This window comes from Plectropomus leopardus, chromosome 2 (assembly GCF_026936395.1).
Source record: "Plectropomus leopardus strain MGB_pleo_1.0 chromosome 2, ASM2693639v1, whole genome shotgun sequence".
Taxonomy (NCBI): Eukaryota; Metazoa; Chordata; class Actinopteri; order Perciformes; family Serranidae; genus Plectropomus; species Plectropomus leopardus.
Genome location: NC_142177.1, coordinates 30,681,606 through 30,700,946, shown reverse-complemented (window position 1 = coordinate 30,700,946; position 19,341 = coordinate 30,681,606). Strand labels below are relative to the sequence as shown.

At 37.8% G+C, this 19,341-nt stretch overlaps 2 protein-coding genes and 1 non-coding gene across 3 annotated transcripts; 2 read left to right on the top strand and 1 right to left on the bottom strand.

Moving 5' to 3' along the window:
• The first annotated feature begins 382 nt into the window (after positions 1 to 382).
• On the top strand, positions 383 to 7,901 carry card19 (caspase recruitment domain family, member 19). Its single transcript, XM_042495834.2, has 6 exons — positions 383 to 537; positions 1,023 to 1,162; positions 2,374 to 2,530; positions 2,671 to 2,733; positions 3,342 to 3,407; positions 3,907 to 7,901. Exons 1-6 carry the CDS (start codon positions 531 to 533, stop codon positions 4,014 to 4,016), a joined length of 543 nt encoding a protein of 180 aa, XP_042351768.1. The 5' UTR covers positions 383 to 530; the 3' UTR covers positions 4,017 to 7,901.
• Positions 5,708 to 5,835, top strand: LOC121961648 (U6atac minor spliceosomal RNA). The gene has a single exon (XR_006107069.1). It is a non-coding gene; the product is annotated as a U6atac minor spliceosomal RNA (small nuclear RNA).
• ninj1 (ninjurin 1) lies at positions 7,899 to 19,056 on the bottom strand. The gene is made up of 3 exons (XM_042508236.2): positions 18,689 to 19,056; positions 13,594 to 13,831; positions 7,899 to 10,397 (listed from the first exon to the last, which is right to left on the bottom strand). The coding sequence occupies exons 1-3, from the start codon at positions 18,743 to 18,745 to the stop codon at positions 10,255 to 10,257; spliced, it is 438 nt and encodes a 145-aa protein (XP_042364170.2). The 5' UTR covers positions 18,746 to 19,056; the 3' UTR covers positions 7,899 to 10,254.
• Between the last annotated feature and the right edge of the window lie 285 nt (positions 19,057 to 19,341).

Genomic DNA, 19,341 nt, shown 5'->3' with positions numbered 1-19,341 from the left:
TATGTAGACAATAAGGTATTAATTCTATAGCATTGTACACTTTTTGTTTGTTGTTTAGACTTAAATGATACATGAAAGAATCAAATTAAGAATACATTTTAAATGGAAGAATATTTAAGAAAATGTTTTGTATATGTTGTATCAACCCGATTAAATGTACGAGAGGTTACAAACATTCTGTTCTGTTGCTGGGGCAACAGCTGAACATTCTAACAGGAAATACACAGGGACCCATTTAAAATGTTGTCAGAAGTTTGCAGTTAATTTACCCACAGTCAAAACAGCTTTATTGAATATGAATTGCATCTTATCTGTCAAAACTTTGACAGTTTATGTGGATGGATGATAAAATAACTGCATGACTAATGTTGTTGGCTGTTGTTTAGCTTAGCCTCGGCTACTCTCTTTCCCATTTCCGGTGAAAAGGAAAGTTTTTTTGTCCTTCTCTGAAGACGTTTACGTAGACCACTCCCAGGCTGCGGGGTGACGTCAGGGGGCGTGACCAAGCAGAGGACAGAGGGGACTCCACAATGGGAGGTTTGTGTCTTTCTTCACCAAAAACTAACGCCTGTTTTTTCACGCTGTTAGCCTTCTGTGTCGTTTTAATGTCGGCCTATCAGGTCCAAACTGCGAACATTATCACAGCGGTAGCGACCTTAAAGGTTTCCTCGGTTTTACAATGACAGTGTAACGTCTCAGTCCAAGTCTTGTTTCTGAAAAGTTCCTCAACACATTTTGCGGTTAAAAAAGAGCCCTGCTTTTCAATTTGCTGTCACAGAATCGTTATCTGTTTACAAAAGTTGTTTCGCCAAACCTCCATTCCCTCACTGTCCTCCTCTGCCACCGCTACGAGGAAAGACCGGAGATAATGTCAAAATTTCCGTTCAGTATCCTGAGAGCATTTGCAACTGGACACTGACGTCCACTTTGAATGGAAAAGCTAGCCTGTTGTCACACAGTGTATGGAGGACGGGTCTTGTACTAAGTAATTGTTTTAAACTGGTCTCTGCTCACACTGACAGACAGTTTTCGTGAGCAGCTGATAGAGGACAGCGCCTTCCTCAGAGCTGACCGGAGACTGGACACAGAGCTGGTGGACAAAATCATCCTGCAGCTCAACAGGATCTACCCGCAGATCCTCTCAGACAAGGAGGCCACCAAAGTATGTCCTCATGCAAAATACTTCACTATCTCGATTTCATGCAAGCAATGGTAGAAGAGATTAAGTAAAAGTGGAAGCACAGTGTAAAAGTACTAACTTTGAAGTAAAACTTTTGCCTAAAAATCACTGCAAAAAGTTGCGTTAGCAAAAGTTATAGAAGTATGAATTAATCAATCACTTAATTGTGACATGGAAATTATACATGCGGTAGAAAAACGCATGTCAACGTTTCATTATATGGACCTGTGACTTGACTATTATCAGTGGTGGACGACATATTCAGATCATTTACCTAAGTAAAAGAACAAATACCACACAGTAAAAATACTTTGTTGCAAGTAAAAGTCCTGCATTAAAATGTTACTTAAGTACAAACAAGTAAGTAATCAGGAAAATATACTTTAAGTAGTAAAAATAAAAATCATAAAGAAGCAAGACATGCCAAAAACCTTCAGAATTATATATGAAATAAATACTAAAAACAACCCACTCAACACAAGAAGAATTTAAAAAAGGATAGAACACCCCCCAAAACTTTAAATGATAAAAAAAAAAGAAAAAGAAAAAAAAACCCTAAATGATTATCAAAACACTTGGAAATTAATTTTCTGTCAAGTGACTGATTAGTCAACTGATTACTTATTGCTTGTACACACTGTTTGGTAATTTAATTGATTACAAAACACATTTTTAAAACTGTTGTTATGTTTCTATGCAAAAATCTTAATTTGTAAAGTAACTAAAGTGTTCAGTCAAATGTAGTGAGATAAATGTGACAGAGTAATAAAAATATAATTTTCCTCTAAAATTAAGTAAAAGAATAGGATGGAAATACTGCAGGAAAGTACAAATACTTTAAAAATGCACTTCAGCAAGCACATTTAAAATGATCTGAGTAAATGTACTGATTTATTTATCTAAATGTATTTTTTCTCAATCGTCTGGTTCATGATGCTGATACATTCAGATCCGTGAGTCTTTTGGCCCTGCACAGAGGCTGTGGTTAAAAACAAACTGCACCAAGAATATTATGAACCAGATTTACAAATTATATGACAATATGAAAACATGCACTTTAATAAAAATACATGAAATAGCTCCTAAAATAATTCCAGTGAAATTGCTTCACACTGTGCCAACAAACAAGAATGGATATTTTCCTTTTGGGGAACCTAAAGTATCGTATTATAACTTTTGTTATTATTATCCAGTTCCGAAACTTGGACGTGCCTACCAGTGTTCGGCTGGGTGAGCTGCTGACACACCTGCAGAGGAAAGGAGAGGAAGCATGCAGGGAGTTTTACAGAGCTCTTCACCTTCATGTAGAGGAGGTTTACTACAGCTTGCCCACACGGCTCCGCCTCAGAGGTTAGTCCCCAAAAACTGCTTCTCCATATCGTGTGATATTTATTCATTATCTGGACATTACAGAATGGATTATTTATATTTAGTTGTATTGTATTCTACATTTTATTCCACACACTAAAACATATCTGCCCTGCCTCCAGATTCTTTAGATCCACTGGCGTATCCACGCGTCTACCAACAGAGATATGTCATGAATGACAGAGGTGAGACGTTAATGTAGAAGAATGTATTTCAAAGTGTGTGCAACATTTAAAGTGTTCAGCAAAATTATTAAATTGCTATTCTCAAATGTTTGAAATGAAAATAATTATAATAATAAAATGATCAGTGTCTGATTTCATCATGGCCCTCAAAAAGCACTAAACAGTACTTGAAAGGACATAAGTCACTGAGCACACATCCTTCTCTCTTATCTTCCTTCAGGGAAGCGTTTGCAGAGCATCAGAGCTCAGACCTCCCGGCTCAGAGACAGTTTTCACCGCCAGGCGGTCAGACTACTGAGCAGTCGCATTAAATGACTGTTTATGCTGTGCATTATTTATGTTTTATTATATGTTGCTATTGTTTTAATTATATCTTGAGGTTTTTTTTTTTACATTTTCAAGTTAAGTATTTTTATTTTTGTACTATTTTTGGGTTTTAAGGGTTGAGAGAGAGCCGGGGCATAATATGTTTCATTGCATTCAATGTACACTGTACTTTTAATATGATTAAAACATTTTCCAGGTTAGAATAGTATCGGGAAGTTATTTAGCACTGACACACAGTAGATTATATATTACATTAATGTTATGTGTTTAACTCTTTCCAGGTCCCCTCTTCTTTTTCGGCTGTTTTGGTGTTGCAGTGGGAATGGCTTTACTCTACTACTACAGTGGTAAGTAGCTTTGCAGTTGTTTTTTTTTTACCTCTCTAGACATTGTGATAATCAGATATTGTTAGTACTATTGGCTAGTTAATAGGAATCAGGAATACCGTATTGATCAGTACAGTCACTCTGATGCCAAGTTTAGAGAATTATAGAAAGTATAAAAGTACCACCACAAAGTATGTAAAAATATAAAATAAGACTGCAGTAATAATATAAACAAGTTGCACTAGTTTGTGTGTGCAAATAATATGTATAATGTGCTGAGTGTGTAAAAATATAAACGTGTGCCTTATGCTACAATGCAGTGTATAAAACAAGAATGTAGAGTTAGAAATATAAAATACGTGTGTGATGCTGCAGTGTACAACAGATATATATACATGAATAAGAAATACACAAGTGAGTACTGCACAGTATATCATCTTCAGCGTGCATGCTTTTGAAAATAAACCTCCTCCTAATGTTATTAATTTAGTGTTACAAAGACGGTGTTTTTGTTCTGTAGAGGCTAAAGTGACGGGAGGTAGCCGGGCCCTCGGGATGGCTGCTCTGGGTTTAAAGAAGAAAGCTCAGGAGGTTCTCATATGGTACACTGAGGAAAGCCTCATGAAGTAAGGGGGGAGGGGGTGACTCCTTCACACCAGGTGCTTCAGCAGTGCTGCTCCCATGAATGCTACTTGTACCAAAGCACAGCTCACTATTATCTTTTCAGGAGTTGAAAACTAATTTTGTACACAGTTGTATATAATGTTTTGGTTGTGGTCTAAAATGAGAAAGATGGGGTAAATTCAGAGCTACATTTGGCACTTTGCTCTTATTTCCTCACATGTTGATAATATTTAGGTGGGTTAAAGGGACTGAATACAGTTAAGGGATGAATGCAGTGGAATCCGAAGCAAGCTCATTAAACAAGCTGTCGCTATAATCTTCAAAAATGGCATAAAACAGCTTTTAAAAATCTATTAAATCAGGAAAATATTGACGGCATCACTGACAAAATAATTAAACACTATATAGCAGAGATACTCAACACATAGGGTGCAGGGTAGACAGCTGACCTTTTTCCAATTCACAGTGAAAATTAACGGATCCTAACTATGAGTTTCTTTGTACTTTGAATGTAAGTAAGGTGTCAGAGCGCATTAAAAAGCATCATAACAGAACTTGTTGGTTAAAAAAATGTGCCACAGGACATTCATGGGACAAGGCTTAGCCCTGTATGTCCTGAAATCCTAAAATCGCCATGCAGACACCTGACCTGTGCAGAGCTGCTGCAACTGGATTTGCCTCTTCTATTCAATTGAGATGATAATTATTAATATTTATGTTTGTTTATTAATTGGCCCCAAGCCTCTTGTCATTGCACAAAAGTGGATACCAGTGCAACCAAGCTGAGTATCCCTGCTATGCAGTGTAGTAGTGGTAGTTGTAGATCAGTGGGTTACTCTCTTAAAATTCTGATAGGTGGCTATACAGTAAACTGTCAGAAAAAGAGCTGGTTATACCCCAAATATACACTGATACCCTCCACAACACCACTGCTGCTCTACAGTATCCATTTTTCAACAAATTTTTCATCCTCCAAATCACTGGTACACTTTGCAACCGTATAATAATTATACTTGAATGCACAAAGCAAAAACCTGCATTTCATGGGTGAACTCCCACTTTGGTATTGAGACTCAATCCAGACTTATTTTCAACTTTTTACTTGGTATTTTGAACTCCATGAATTTCTTTGCATTGTGCTCAGACTTTAGACATTGTTTTGGGTGATGGATATCTATGCTTCCTTTCCTGCTCAATAACCTCTGACTTCCAGCATACTAAATACACCTCAGCACTGGGTAAAACATCATCGCCCTCTTGTGGCCAAAGGTGAACTATATCACCAAATGTAATCTCTGTTATGTTGGCTTCATAAGAGCTCCCGGGAACTCTGCTGCTCACAACAACAACAAAAAAAGAGATTAGACTTGTAAAAAGCAAGAAATAATATCGCGTGTGTCCCTTACGTGAGATTTTAAACCTTTTTAGACGAGCTTTGCAGTCACATGACTGCTTCTGCCTATGAGAGTCAGCGCTACCAGCGCAATGCATTATGGGTAGAGTCACAGCCCAAACCAAAACATCCAAATGTCGAAAAACTAAAGTATAAACACAAATCAGTCTGTTTCAGATGAAAGATCCAACCGTTTTGTTTACTTCATGTAATTTTTACAGTAATCATAGTCAACATGCACCGTGAGTGAAACCAAGTGTCACAGTCCCGTGTATATATTGTCACGTTTCTTTAGTTTATTAACGTGTTGTATGAAAGGAGAGAAGGTTAGCACTCCCCTTGACAAGGATGGAAGTGGCCCCTGTGGCCATCAACACACATACGGTTAAGGCACTGCCACCTACTTCGTGGCATCTCTAACCAAGTTTTTTCCGTCTTGTCACTTTGACTTTCTCTATACGGCGCCTTACTGAACATGTATTTACTTATCCTGAAACCACGTATCATTTTGTCGTCATGTGCTCCAAGACAGGAAGCATAGTCGAGTACTTTTTCCGTGCGTTTGTTTCCGTTGGGTCGGACAGGATGTAAACTCTTATGTTTCCCACATTTAACTCACTGCTGAATACGCAGACAATTATTTAACCCTTTGAGACCTGGAAGGACGTCAGTTTTCTTGTGCTGCCTTCAGACGCCTTTCACAAGCTATTTTACCAATTGTTGTTGTTGTTGTTGTTTTTTTTTTGTTTTTTTTTTAGACATTTAGACAATGGCAAGTACTTTAGACAATTGCAAGAAATTAGCAAAACATGACAAGAATTTTCCCTAAAAATTTGTTTAAAAAAGAGGGGAGGATTAATAGAGAATGATTTTAAAAATGTCCAGAAAACTATGTATTTAACTCAAATTAAATAATTATCACGATCTTATATTTAAAATTGTGTTACAGAAATATATATATATCTAAAATTTTGCGGAACCTTTTAAGGTCATTTTCTTGTTTGTTTGTTTGTTTTTTTAATTTTATTTATTTTTTCGCCTAAGTTGTCCATTGATAATCAAACCAATTTGCTCAGGTTTTAAAGGGTTAAACATTTAACAGTCTACCCCACAGAAGTAGTACACTCAGTGTGTAACATGAGTTAAAGTAAAAGTCTAAGGATTCATTTTGTTCCGACTGTGCCTTTTTTGCTGACTACATATTGGTAAGTTAGTCTGGCTGTAAATGAATTTACTCCAAATGGGCAGATACAAGTTGAAGGCATTTTTCAGGCTGTTTGTAAACAATTTTGTTTAGGGACTGTTCTTCATTTATCAGAGGAGGGGATTTGATTTTTTTAATTTTATCTTAACAAGGGTTGCAGTAATATAGTGGTTTTAAGGTTTTAAGGTTTATCGTGATAAGAATGTTGGTGATTATCATACGGTGTACATTTGCTTATCCAAGATATTGAAGAAAAAACATGCAACTGGACGAAGAATCTCTTCTTTTCTCAATTATTAGTTTCAATGGGGAGATGTTTTACACATACTTCCATGACAATTGGTTTCAAGTCTTAATTCTAGTAATAAAACCAGAACTAACACTTCTGTTTTCATTCCTGTTAGGGTCATTCTGACTGATAATAATAATAATTATGTAATACCATGATACAGTGAAAATATTTTCTGAGACAGTTATCGTACTGTAAAAAAATCTCATATCATCTCAACCCTAATTTTGACCCTCTCTGAAACTACAAATATTTGTTCTTTGAACCTCTCTGAGTGACTTGGTGACCTGATCTTTTCCTTTTTTTTTTCTTTTTTTTTTAATTTACACCAAGTGTAGGAATTGGAGCTAATTTTCTGTTTTTACGGTTTCTGGCTATGAAAAATTGTGTGATTTTGGCGATTTTTAAAGAAAAAATGCCTTTCGACGGCAGGTTCAGATGGTATTTGTAAATAAATTAATGAATGAAAGAATGACAATTTTAAGTTGTATGCCCCTCCCCCAAGCCAAAATAATACACATAAGCCCCTCCCCAGTGCTAAAAACTTATTTGACATGCCTCCCGTTTTGCAGCACCCCTCCCCCAACATAAATAACGAACAGTCCCTTAAAATATATGACATAAGGGCCTTTGAACATAACAGTGACTATCTCAATGGTGCTTTGTTTAACTGTGTTTCATTTTATGATGGTTAACATTCAGGTTATCAGAGGCCAATACCAGAAATGCCTGAAAACATCCAATTAGTAAGGACTGGTTATTCTTGTTCTCAACAATTTTGTAAAATTATTTTAAAAGGAAATATCAATGTTTTGTTTTCTGATGCTTGTCAGTTAATGTCTACTCACTGAGCCGAGTGTCTGGCAGTTTCTCGCATGTGTACTGTGTCGTGTAAAAATGCCTTAAAGTTAAAAGTGCCATTATTTGTTGGATTGTGACTTTTGTCTTTGTATAATCTGAAAAAAAAAGCATGGCGATAATAAACAGGACAGTAGACACATCTTATCACTTTTGTAGATTTATTTATAAATTTAATGTAAAATAGTTATCACAGTGTGTAATACAAGGTCACGTAGTAAAAGATTTGAAAATTTTTGGTCCTTAAAAAAAGTGATAAAAAGCCTAAAAAGAAACCACATACACTATAATATACTTCAATACTAAAACACTGATAATCATATATGTAAATCAGTAACAAACTATACTTGGATAGCACTTAAAAAACAAAGCAAGTAAGGTCTCCTTCATTAATTGATTGAGGTTTATAGCTGTGTAAACGGTTTAAACATTTACCCCCACAATAAAGCTGTTATATCATGTAACGCCTCATGAGCAGCAGAAAGCTAAGTGGCTCCTGATGCAATTACTTTTAAAGGAATAGTTAGAATTTTTTGAAATGGGGTTGTACGGGGTACTTATAGTCAGTCAGTATGTAACGTACAGTAGATGTCAGTGAGCACGCTCCCAGTTTGGAGAAGCATGCGGGAGTCGAAAGCTAAGCAATCTGTTGCTGTGGATGGGTCAGCACCATTACGCATTTTAGCCACCTAAAAAAAGTCCCACTTATGAAATCAGTATCAGTATTGTGTATGCTATATTTTGAATATTTTCATTGCTTTATGTTGAGGTTGGACAATGATTTCCAACGAGAAAATGAAGCCGTTACATCGCCCTCTTCAAAGCCAATCTCCACTGAGAAAAACAGCGATTTTACCTCATTGACAGCAGGAGCTGCTGCTCCGCTGTTGCCTCGATCAGTTTGTTTGTTTGTGTCACACATTTACACAAACTGACTAACTGACTGAAGTAGCTGTAGACCTGCAGCTCCTGTATGCAGCGAGCGAAAATGACTGTTTTTCTGAATGGAGTCTGGTGGTTTTGAGGCGAGCATAGATTGGGAACTGAAGCTGTTAACAGACGCCACGTTTAAATAGGCTGTCCGATGGAAAGATTAACCCTTTGAAACCCGGAAAGACATACGTTTACGAGTGCTTTGTTCAGACACCTTTTACAAACATTTAAACCATTGAAACCTGAGAAAAAAAATTTGAGGGAGAAGAAATAAGCAACTTGGCAAGAGATGTGCCACAAACTGTGAGAAATTAGGAAAAGGTGACAAGAAAATGACCTGAAAGGTTTTCTCTTTTTAAAGGAGAGAAAAATAAAATCATTAGATTTTTTTTATAAGTGGAAATGTCCAGAAAACTCTATTTATCATTTTAATTATATATTTAAAATTATGTTACAGAAACATGTATATGTATGTGTGAATATTAGCGCTTTTTGCAGGCCATTTCCTTGTTTTTATTTTTTTTATTTTATTTCTTTTTTTGACCTAATGTTTAGGTCATCTTCTTGTAACTTTTTTAAGAACAAATTTCTGTATTTCTTGTAATTTCTTGTTAAGTTGCTTATTGCTTTCTCCCAACATTTTTGAAGAAATCAAGCCAATTTGCTCAGGTTTCAAAGGGTTAATCGTAAGTAAGATCTTTATTGTCCACCAGGGTAGAAATGTGTCTTTGGCACACCAGACACAGGAGACAACGTCATAACAAAGAGTGAGTAAAACCAACATATAAACAGGTCATAGCGATGATAACACTCAATATAATGTAGACTTAAAGCTTTTTTTTGTATGTGGACCTTTTTTTAAGGTGGCTAAAATACTAATTCTAAAATACTGCTTAGCTTTAATGTCAGACTATAACCTGTGCTGACTGAAATCTCAAATCCATACAATCCCACTTCAAAACATCCACAACGACCCTTTAAAGATATCATTTGGATTTTGCTGTGGTGACTACATTTTCTATTTATTTTGTCTTCTTAAGATGTCGGTTACATCAGGTTCAGACTGACAGATACTGACTTATTTGAAGATAACAGTACTAGAATACCTTTTTTTCAGGAAACATTCACAATCGTTACGACTGACATGCAGTGTGTTGCTCCTGATACGTTTGATTTGTAAGTAAAGGCAATAATGTATTTGCATCAGAAACCTGAGCATGAAAAGAGGTAACAAAATGGTGAATTGCGCCATGAAATAAAAAGTGACCACACATTTGTCCACAAGTTTGGAGAAGAGGGGGATTCCTCTTACACACACACACACACACACACACACCCACACACACACACACACACACACACACACACACACACACACACACAATACCTTAACCCTTAGGAAATGTCAGGTCTCCTCATGCCTCGGGGTTTGGATTACAGAAAGGCAGGTGCACCTGCATGTCATTTGGTTTGCTGAATAAATACCACGTTCATTTGCATAAATATTGTGGAGGTCCATCTTCACTAAAAGTTGATCAGCAGGCATGGAAAGTCACTTTGAGGGTGGTCAGTCCCGCAGGTTCGGCCGCTGAACACCAAAGGCGGTGATGAAGACGTTGACCACGACTATGATAAAGACGAAGGCTGTGGCGAAATTTTCCATGATGTTCAGCTTGTAGTGCATCCTCTCGTCATTCAGGTTCCACTTAACTGACAAAACAAAGTAAAAATGAAGCTTGAAAACATTGCTGAGTTTTGCTTAGTCAGTAAGGATGACCTAAAATCTCCATAGTCTACTGGGAATCTTTTGTACCAAGAAATGTTGTTTCCTATAAACCTTTATGAATCATACAGTGTTTAAAAAAATGACCAATAAATGTATTTTGTACCTTGTAAAAGTCCTGCATGTTGGGCAATTTGCGCAATCAACATAATAATAAGCTAATAAAAAATAATAACCTAATTAATTATAGCTATAATATTGCTTTAAACCATAAACTGTACCCCACTTAACCCTGCTATGCTGAACTGAGGTTAAAATATCCGAGATACAGGCATTGCCATCATGCGAGGGTGATGTCATTAGAGCTGTTGACTGCGCAGTAGCGATATCCGCGGTGGAGGAGTTTCCACAAAAAAACAGGTGTACGACCAATCGCGCGCAGCTCCATTGAATGCGAGCGCACACATTGGCTTTCACAGCTGTCAATCATGATGGAAAAGCTCCCTTTCGTACCATTTAATCCCTCACGGAAACAGAATTTCTCCTAAAATCAAACCCCTAAACAAACATCAGGGTGACGAGAAGTACCTTCATGACAGAAAACATCATTGGAAAAAATTTATTTGACATTTACTTTGAATCTTGATTTTGGCTTATGTCCATTCACTAAAATGGAGGGGCGGGGTTTGTGACCTATACTGCAGATAGACACCAGGGGGCGATCAAAACTGAAACGTTACCCTCGAGGGGGCTGTCATGTTGTCCGTCTTTATATAGAATCTGTGCTCTAACCACGAAGATCCAGTCTCATGTCACCATGATGTCTTTCGTGTCATGGTCTCTTTGTGTACCATTACACACCTACTAATGTGAGAAAAGGTTGTATTAATTAGTTATGACGACAGATTTATTTCTGGACACGAAAACAAGTAGCTATTTCCTGATTTTGACCTAATCTTTCTACATAATTTATGCCAGTTTTGCTGATAAGGTTAGCTTGCATGACTGCACCATGGTAACAGCTGGATTTCAGGACATCACAAACAAGCACTTAAGACTTTTTTGCTAATTACTCAAATTGCCCATTGTGCAACCTTTAGGAACCAAGTTGAATTTCCTCTACCAGGCCTTTTGATGACATTTCACTAATAAAGTTTACAGGGAACAACATTTCTGTGGTTAGGATTGACCGTATATGGATTGCCAGTAGACTACCACTGACAGGCACACAGAGTTTCCTGTTAGATCAGCAGTGAGGTAATCGTCACTGAGCGCGATGATATAAATTAACAGCTTCTGAAAGCAGCGCTGCCCTCGGGTGAATAATTAGCTTCTTCCTCCAGTGGGACACTACATGCCTCATTGGTTTTGACAGAGCAGAAGTCTGTATTTTAGGTTTTAGCAATATCTTTATTTCAGTATTGGTAAATCTCCAGTGACTTAACTTTAAAAGTGGAAACAGCAATATCTTTATTTCAGTATTGGTAAATTTCCAATGACTTAACTTTAAAAGTGGAAACAGCTGACGGCAGAGGCACTCCTTCCTGCCGTGGCTCCTTTAACTCAGCGCTCTGTCACAATAGTGTTCTCTGTCAGGATAAGATAAGGATACCAGGGAGCAGGGAGCACGCCAATGTATGGCGAGACAACCTTGGGCTGTCAGAATAAGGTGCCTACAGAGGCGTAAATAAGATATTGTGTTTGTGAAATGGTGTGCATAAATGATTTCGAGGCACGTGGTTGTAAATCCCCCCTTTGTTCACTTGTGAAAACTAAAATAAAAGTTTCTCAAGTTTGTAGATCAGAAGAAAAGATTTGTAGTTGCAGAGAAAAGTGTCACATTGAATCTTTGCATAAATTATACACAGAGAGAGTATAAAAAGAATAACTGCTTTTGTGAAGTCAGTATAAATTAAAAGCAGCTGTCAGTTGTGTTCCCATAACCTGCGTGACACTGAAGTTACACACGCACACACGCACACTCATTGTTGCAACTGCGGGTTTGAAGCCCAAGCTTCTGGCTGCAACGGCAATCTCAAAAGTTAACTAAGGCTGCAATCAGGAAATAAGTTCCCCGCTGGTAAAATTCACATGAATCACCTCATGAGTCTGAACAACTCGGACAGTCTGTGAAAATTTTAGTGCGTGTCAAAATGACATCATTTTACACAGAAACAGGGTGGACTTAAGTAATTGTTTGTTTGATGATGAGACACAATCACATATTTACTTTTTAAACTCACTTGTAATCTGTAACATGGTATTCACCTGAGACCTGTTCGTTGTGAGCAGTGGTTCCCAACTAGTGGGTTACGGTCCAAAAGTGGGTCGCGAGTCTGTTCTGAATGGACGTGATCATGTCAAGTTTGTGAAAAACTGGCAGTCTCTGGGTTTTTTTGACTTTCCCCAAATTTTTCCTAGAGTTCCCTGAGTGGCTCTGGGAGGATGCATGGAGTGTTTGTCCCACATGATTTGTTCAAGGACCATCGTAAATTTGATAACATAATTTCTGTTTTGACATTTCTGGCTGTGATAAATGGTGTCATTTTGTCGATTTTTTTTTTTCGGCGGGCCTGCTGTTTGGGAGGCATGTTCTCTTTATAAGTCATCAAAAAATTCTTTGAGAAAAAAATGCCAAAATATATTTAGAGAAAGCTTGCCCCCACAAAAAATTGAAAGAAAAAAAAATCTAAGAAAAGAATCAGTTTTTAAAAATAAACCCAAAATTTTTTTTTAAAAAAAAGGGAACATGCTTTTTAAACCCGTGGGCCAAAAGGTTTGGAAGGAATGATTTCTTATTAAAAAAAAAAAAACTGGTTGATTTCTTAGTCCCTAACGTCTTAAAATCCTAAAAACCAGGTTTTACTAAATGCACTTTATTCTTGCAGTATGTTTTAATTTGATGTGTTTTAAGCCCACTTGTTATTTACATTTTGCAAATACAATTGAGAATGTGGTCATTTCTCTTATGTGCAGACCTTAAGCTAATGACTGAGGAGAAATCTGGACCCAGTTGCTGGAGCAGCTGGGAAACGCTGGTTTAAACAGTGTTGCAGTAGAGGAACTTAAATAACTGTGTGTGCAGTAGAGGACTAAAACAATACATGCTCATATATTCACTGTAAATCTTCTCGTGTAAAAGCTTTAGTCTGACAAACAGAAACAAGCAGACTCCACACTTACCGATGAAGATGAGCAGAACTCCCACTAAAATCTGTAGAACGAGCGAGATGCTGATGAGAGCGATGAGAGGCACGTAGAAGGAGAAGTCCGGTCCTTGTTCCAGCACGGCCTTCAGCTGTGAGGCATTCGCCATCAGCAGAGCCACATCCAGCATGCTCTCTGCTGCACTCTTCTTATTGGCATAATGGTTCATGTTCAGAGGTCCCTGTTCCCTCCTCCAGGGGCCTCGCAGCGGGACCTGAGTGTAAACGCAAACCCTGACATCAGTATGACGCAGACACACGTGACGGGTCGTGATGTGATAAACAAAGTGAGATTTATCTCTAGTGTTCGTTAAGGTAGATGCTATTATTAGGATTAAAAATGACCGATTTTGTGATGTAGTTTCTCAGGTAGGGAAGCACGATATTGGAGTTTTGCTGATATGCCGATATTTTCGGACTCTTTTTGGCTGATGGCTGATGCCAATGATGATATATACACACGTGTATTTCCAACTAACTGCAGAGAACATCAAATCTCTCCTGTAGAAGAATTAGCTTATTATACGTACTCCTATCATGGCCCACTGGTGGCACATACTTTTCAAAATGTGCACACTCACTGGACAAGACAATAAAACTACTTTAACTTAGGTCAGCGGTTCCCAACGGGTCCAGCCACTGGGTCCAGATTTGTCTTTAGTCATAAGAGAAATAACCATATATTCACTTTTATGTGACAAAATGTAAATAACACATGGGCTTAGACCACAATGAAATAAAACATAAAGAGAATAAAGAATAAGAATAAGGTGCAGTTAGTCAAAACCAGGGGTGTTTCTAGCATTGGAGGACATTAGAGGCTGAGCCCGGACCTTCGTAGGAAAAAAAATTGCCAACATTTTTTCAAGAAAACGTGCTTTCAAAACCAGCGGGTCTGGAGTTTGGAGGGTGTGTGCTCTTTTTGTAAAAAATGGCGATTTTTTTTTTTTTGGTGTTTTTTTTTTTAATTTGGGGCAATTTTTTAAAACATTTTTGCAATTTTCTTTTCTTAAAAAAATGTTTTCTTTTAAGGATTTTTGTTGATCTTTTTTATTTATTACTTTTACATTTTTGGCAATTTGACCATTTTCATTTTCACCATTGTAAAACTCACTCCAAAAGCACCTGCTTTCTTGTTCTGAAACTTGTGTAAAATAGGTAATTAAAGTTACTTAACAGGAAGGAAATGAAAGCAGCCATCACATTGGGTTTCATAAAAATATGTGACTGAAAAGTATGATTTCACCTGCTTAGTAAATTCCAGACTTGATTTATGGGGGCTATTTTAAGCCTCTAAAAATCCCTCTTGTGAGTCAGTCAGTCAGTCAGTCAGTCAGTCAGTGCGTCAGCACCAGCAAGGACTTTTTCCATTAGATAATTCCACACATAACAATAAACAATCATCTTATTTAGATATTATATTATTATAAATATCAAATTTACATTGCGTTCATGTTTTAATCTCTTCTTTGGTTTACCTCATTGAATTTTAGAAACATTAAACCCAACTATACTCAAAAAAAATCCTAACTTACATTTGAACAGTTCAGCAGCACGGCCAAACTGCGACACAGATTTGTGCAATCACAGTATGTTTTGTTTGTAACGGAAGATATTTATGGAAGCGAAAGTGTTCAGTGGCTTAATCCAAACAGGAACACCCATGACTCAGGAGGTCACTGAGCTGGTCTGAGTCCGAAGGTCAAAAATAATTAGCCACATCCTTTTTTTTAGGCTGACCAGGTCACACATCTGAAACGTGACAGTGGCCTCCGCCCAAACGCAGCGGAGAAAGCGAGACAAGAGGTTTCTGGACGTGTTACAAACACACCATACGTTCAGAAAGTACATGTGAAAGCACGCACTTACATCACGGTCACAGATGTTGTAATTAATCAGTAATTTTTCAGTATCAAATATGAAAAGTGTTGTGAAAAGTTAACAGAAGCAGAATTTCATGTGCCATTAGCACTAAAATAGTCTGGATAATGTATCCAGGAAGAGGTCGTTTCCTTCCTTTTTGTGGAACGGCAGAGAAATTTGTCTCACAGGTGAAGCGAGTCTGCGGTAAATTGGTTCATTTAAAAACCCATTAAAACCATTACATCACATTTTCTAGATCCCTGTTTCTCTTCAGACGAGTTTGGGTCGCTGCTCTGGATTTTATGTGGGTGGAGTGCAGTTTAGAGGAGCCAACAATGCCACCCTTGTGGCCAGGCTGGCAACATGTGTGCTGAGGTTCAGTTTCATGTTCCTCTTTTTTTCACCTCTGAAACGCTGCCAGGCTGCAGAGAGAAAAAGCGCTCTGGTGGTAAACCAGCAGATGAGAGTCACTAATCCTCCTGCATGTTACAGCTTCATTCTCAGTTTTTTGACAGCTCGCTGTGCACATCAAGCGTGTTTTTTTTATGTTTCCTTATGTGCTGAGCTTTTTGGGGAATATTTTGTCTTGTTGCTGCTTGCATGCTCGAAAAACCAGAGAGACATACGTGATATCGGGTTGTCATTATATGGTTTCAAGTTTATGTCAGACAGAAAGCCTTTCATTCTTACTGTTTACTTTGAAATGTATTTTTGGCATACATCGCATCACGTTCATATTTATATTTCTGTATTACTTTACTGGGGAAACTTGCTACTCAGAACAAGAAGCTGCTGATAATAATATTTTTAACTACAGCCATTCAAAATGTCCAGTGTTCATTTTTCGAGCACTGCAAGTTATGAAGGCTCAGAAACCAGTAGGTCTGCAACTAATTACTATTTTTAGTATCAATCAACCTGTTTCAGTTAGTATATTTCAGTTAATCTTTTGGTTAGTTGATTAAAAAAAAGAAAAAATTCTGTCACAAGTTTCCAGAGTCCGAAATGACATCTTCACAGTGCTTGTTTTGTCCAACAGTCAAAATGCCAAATATTTCAAATTATGTGAGAGAGAGGTTATATGGATTATAATTTTAAAAAAAATACTTTTAATTACAAGTAAAAGCACAGTAGATAAAGTTTGTTCCACAGAAGTGAACCTGCAGATAATCCCTCGTGACAGAAGTATTGGCTTTTTATTGTTGAGCATAGGAGTAGATTTCAGAGAGACGCAGGGGACACGTCCTCCTCAGTATTTAGAACATGTTCATTTGTCCATGCTAAAACATGAAAGTAGCAGATGACTTTTATTTTGACAAAATACGTTATTTACACCATATAAGCTGATGCAGAAAAGGCCCAAACTGGTGCATAAGAATTCAAAGAATGCAGGAAATAACGTGTTTCATGCTTAAAAATTTCTGGTGGAAGACTCCCAAAACCTCAACTTGTTTCACTTTTAAGATTTGATATGATAACACTGTGAAAGTTTAGAAGAGCTGCAAGATTAAAGTATTTCGTTATATAAACCAGAAGCTAGCCGTTCAGCCGCACTGGGCTCCGTGCAGCTGTCATTAGTCGTAAGTGCGCTTGCTCTACGGGCCCCATAATGATGAAGATGTGCATAATTTCAAACCTTCCACATTTTTCAGCCCCTCCTCTCTCAAAAATAATGAAGAGTTCCAAATATAACACAAAGCTGTATTGTTGAATGTGCAGATTCAAGCTTGTAGTTAAATTCCTGAATGTGACCACGTTGTAATAAACACAAAAACATGTTTTGCAAATACATGTTTGTAGGATTTTAACAACTTTCTAAGATTTAAAGACATTTATAAGATTTTAAAAGATGTATAGGATTTTAGCACGTTTCTCAGATTTTGGGACATTTCTAGGGTTTTAGGGCATTTCTTGGGTTCCAGGATGTTTCTAGGATTTTGAGACGTTTCAGGACATTTCTAGGACTTTAGGGAATTTTTTTAGGGACTTTTTCAGCTTTCAGGGCATTTCTAGGATTTTAGGACCTTTCTCAGACTTTAGCACGTTTCTGGGATGTTAGGACATTTCAGAGATTGTAGGATGTTTCTGGGATGTTAGGAAATTTCAAGGATTTTAGGGCATTTCTTGGATTTTAGGACGTTTCGAGGATGTTAAGGCATTTCTTGAACTTTAGGACATTTCTCAGATTTTAGGACGTTTCTGGGATGTTAGAACACTTCTTTGATCTAAAGACATGTCCAGGATTTTTGCATGTTTCTAGGATTTTAAGGCATTTCTTAGATTTTAGGACGTTTCTCCAATTTTAGGACGTTTCTCCAATTTTAGGACGTTTCTAGGTTGTTATGAGGTTTATAGGATTTTAGGGCATTTCATGAACTTTAGGACACTTCTCATATGTAATGACGTTTCTGGGATGTTAGAACATTTCTTTGATCTAAAGATGTCCAGGATTTTTGAGTGTTTCTGGGATTTTAGGACTTTAGGACTTTTCTTGGATTTTATGATGTTTCTCAGGACATTTCTCCGATTTTAGGAAGTTATGGGTTGGCTAGGACCTCTGTAAGGGGATCTTTCACTGGCACTTTTTCTCAAAAAGATCTAATTTATTGCTGCTTTAGGCACCTTATGTTTACTAAAAGAAAAACAACAATTCCAAGTATAAATCACCTTATTCATTTTTTTTTTATCATGAATTAGAAAACAGTTAGGGTACACCAGGTGGCCAGATTTGGCCCGCAGCCCTTAAATTGAGTATGACTGCCCCTGCAGAGCAATGGTTATCCAAACTAACTTCACCTACACCCCCCTGACATGTGTATCGTCTATCGTGAAGAGTAAACTGAGCCTGTGTAGATAACAGCAGAAAGTCACGGGAAAACTCAGCACATAACACAAGTTTAAAAACTACTGAAACGTTTAAATCAAACCTGAAATTAGAGCTAATCTGTTTACCGCTAAAATAAGCTTAATGACAATAAAGCAGTCCAAGTGACACTTATTCAGTCGGCAAAAATCAAACATCACGGTGACGGATGATGGAGAGATGGATGAAGACCAGGCAGACATATATTATCAGTGTTTGCAAGACAAAGATCTCAAACTATGGCATGTTTGTGAGCGGATTTAGCTTTGACGGAGGCTGACCGGGATAATAATGACTGACCGGGAAGCTGCCCTTTGTAGCGGGCACCGGCGCCGCTTTGACTTACCTCCGTTTCGCCGTTTCGGTCAGCATCACCGTTCATCTCAAAGTTATCCGTGGCCATCTTCGTTAAAAAACGCGTTATATGCAGATGAGGTTGTTTTATATTTAGTGTGGGCTTCCCAGAGTCGGTGGTCCGACCGGCGGGCACTCAGGCACTGACTGGAAAAACGCTGCCGTGACGACAAAAGGGAGAAAAGCTGCAGCTACCGCCCCTCCGACGCGGGGGCGACCGTCCTCACGGAGCTGCGGCGGACGGGAGCGGGGTGAGCAGGGCAGGCTGCTCTCTGGTTATTTATGGGGTTATGTATATCCCACAGTGGGAACTGAAACCCCGATGTCATGTAGAGGAGCTGAGTAGTGCTTTCTGTTTTAGTTATTAACGGACAGTGAAGGCATCACGACTCTTCACTGCCACCTTGTGTGTTTGTAAAGTAATGCATGAAGGAGGCTCATCTGCAGATGCTTTAAGGTTAAGCATGAGTAATGACCTGTCACTATGTTTAACAGCATAGAAAATCCCCCAAAATGATCTTTTTCCGACTTGAAAATTCGATGACTTTTCCAAGAATGACCCCAACATGAGAAAAAATGAGAAATTGCCTTTGTTTATAGTATTTCAATCAAAGCTGTACTCAAACAGGGTTAAAAATCATTCAT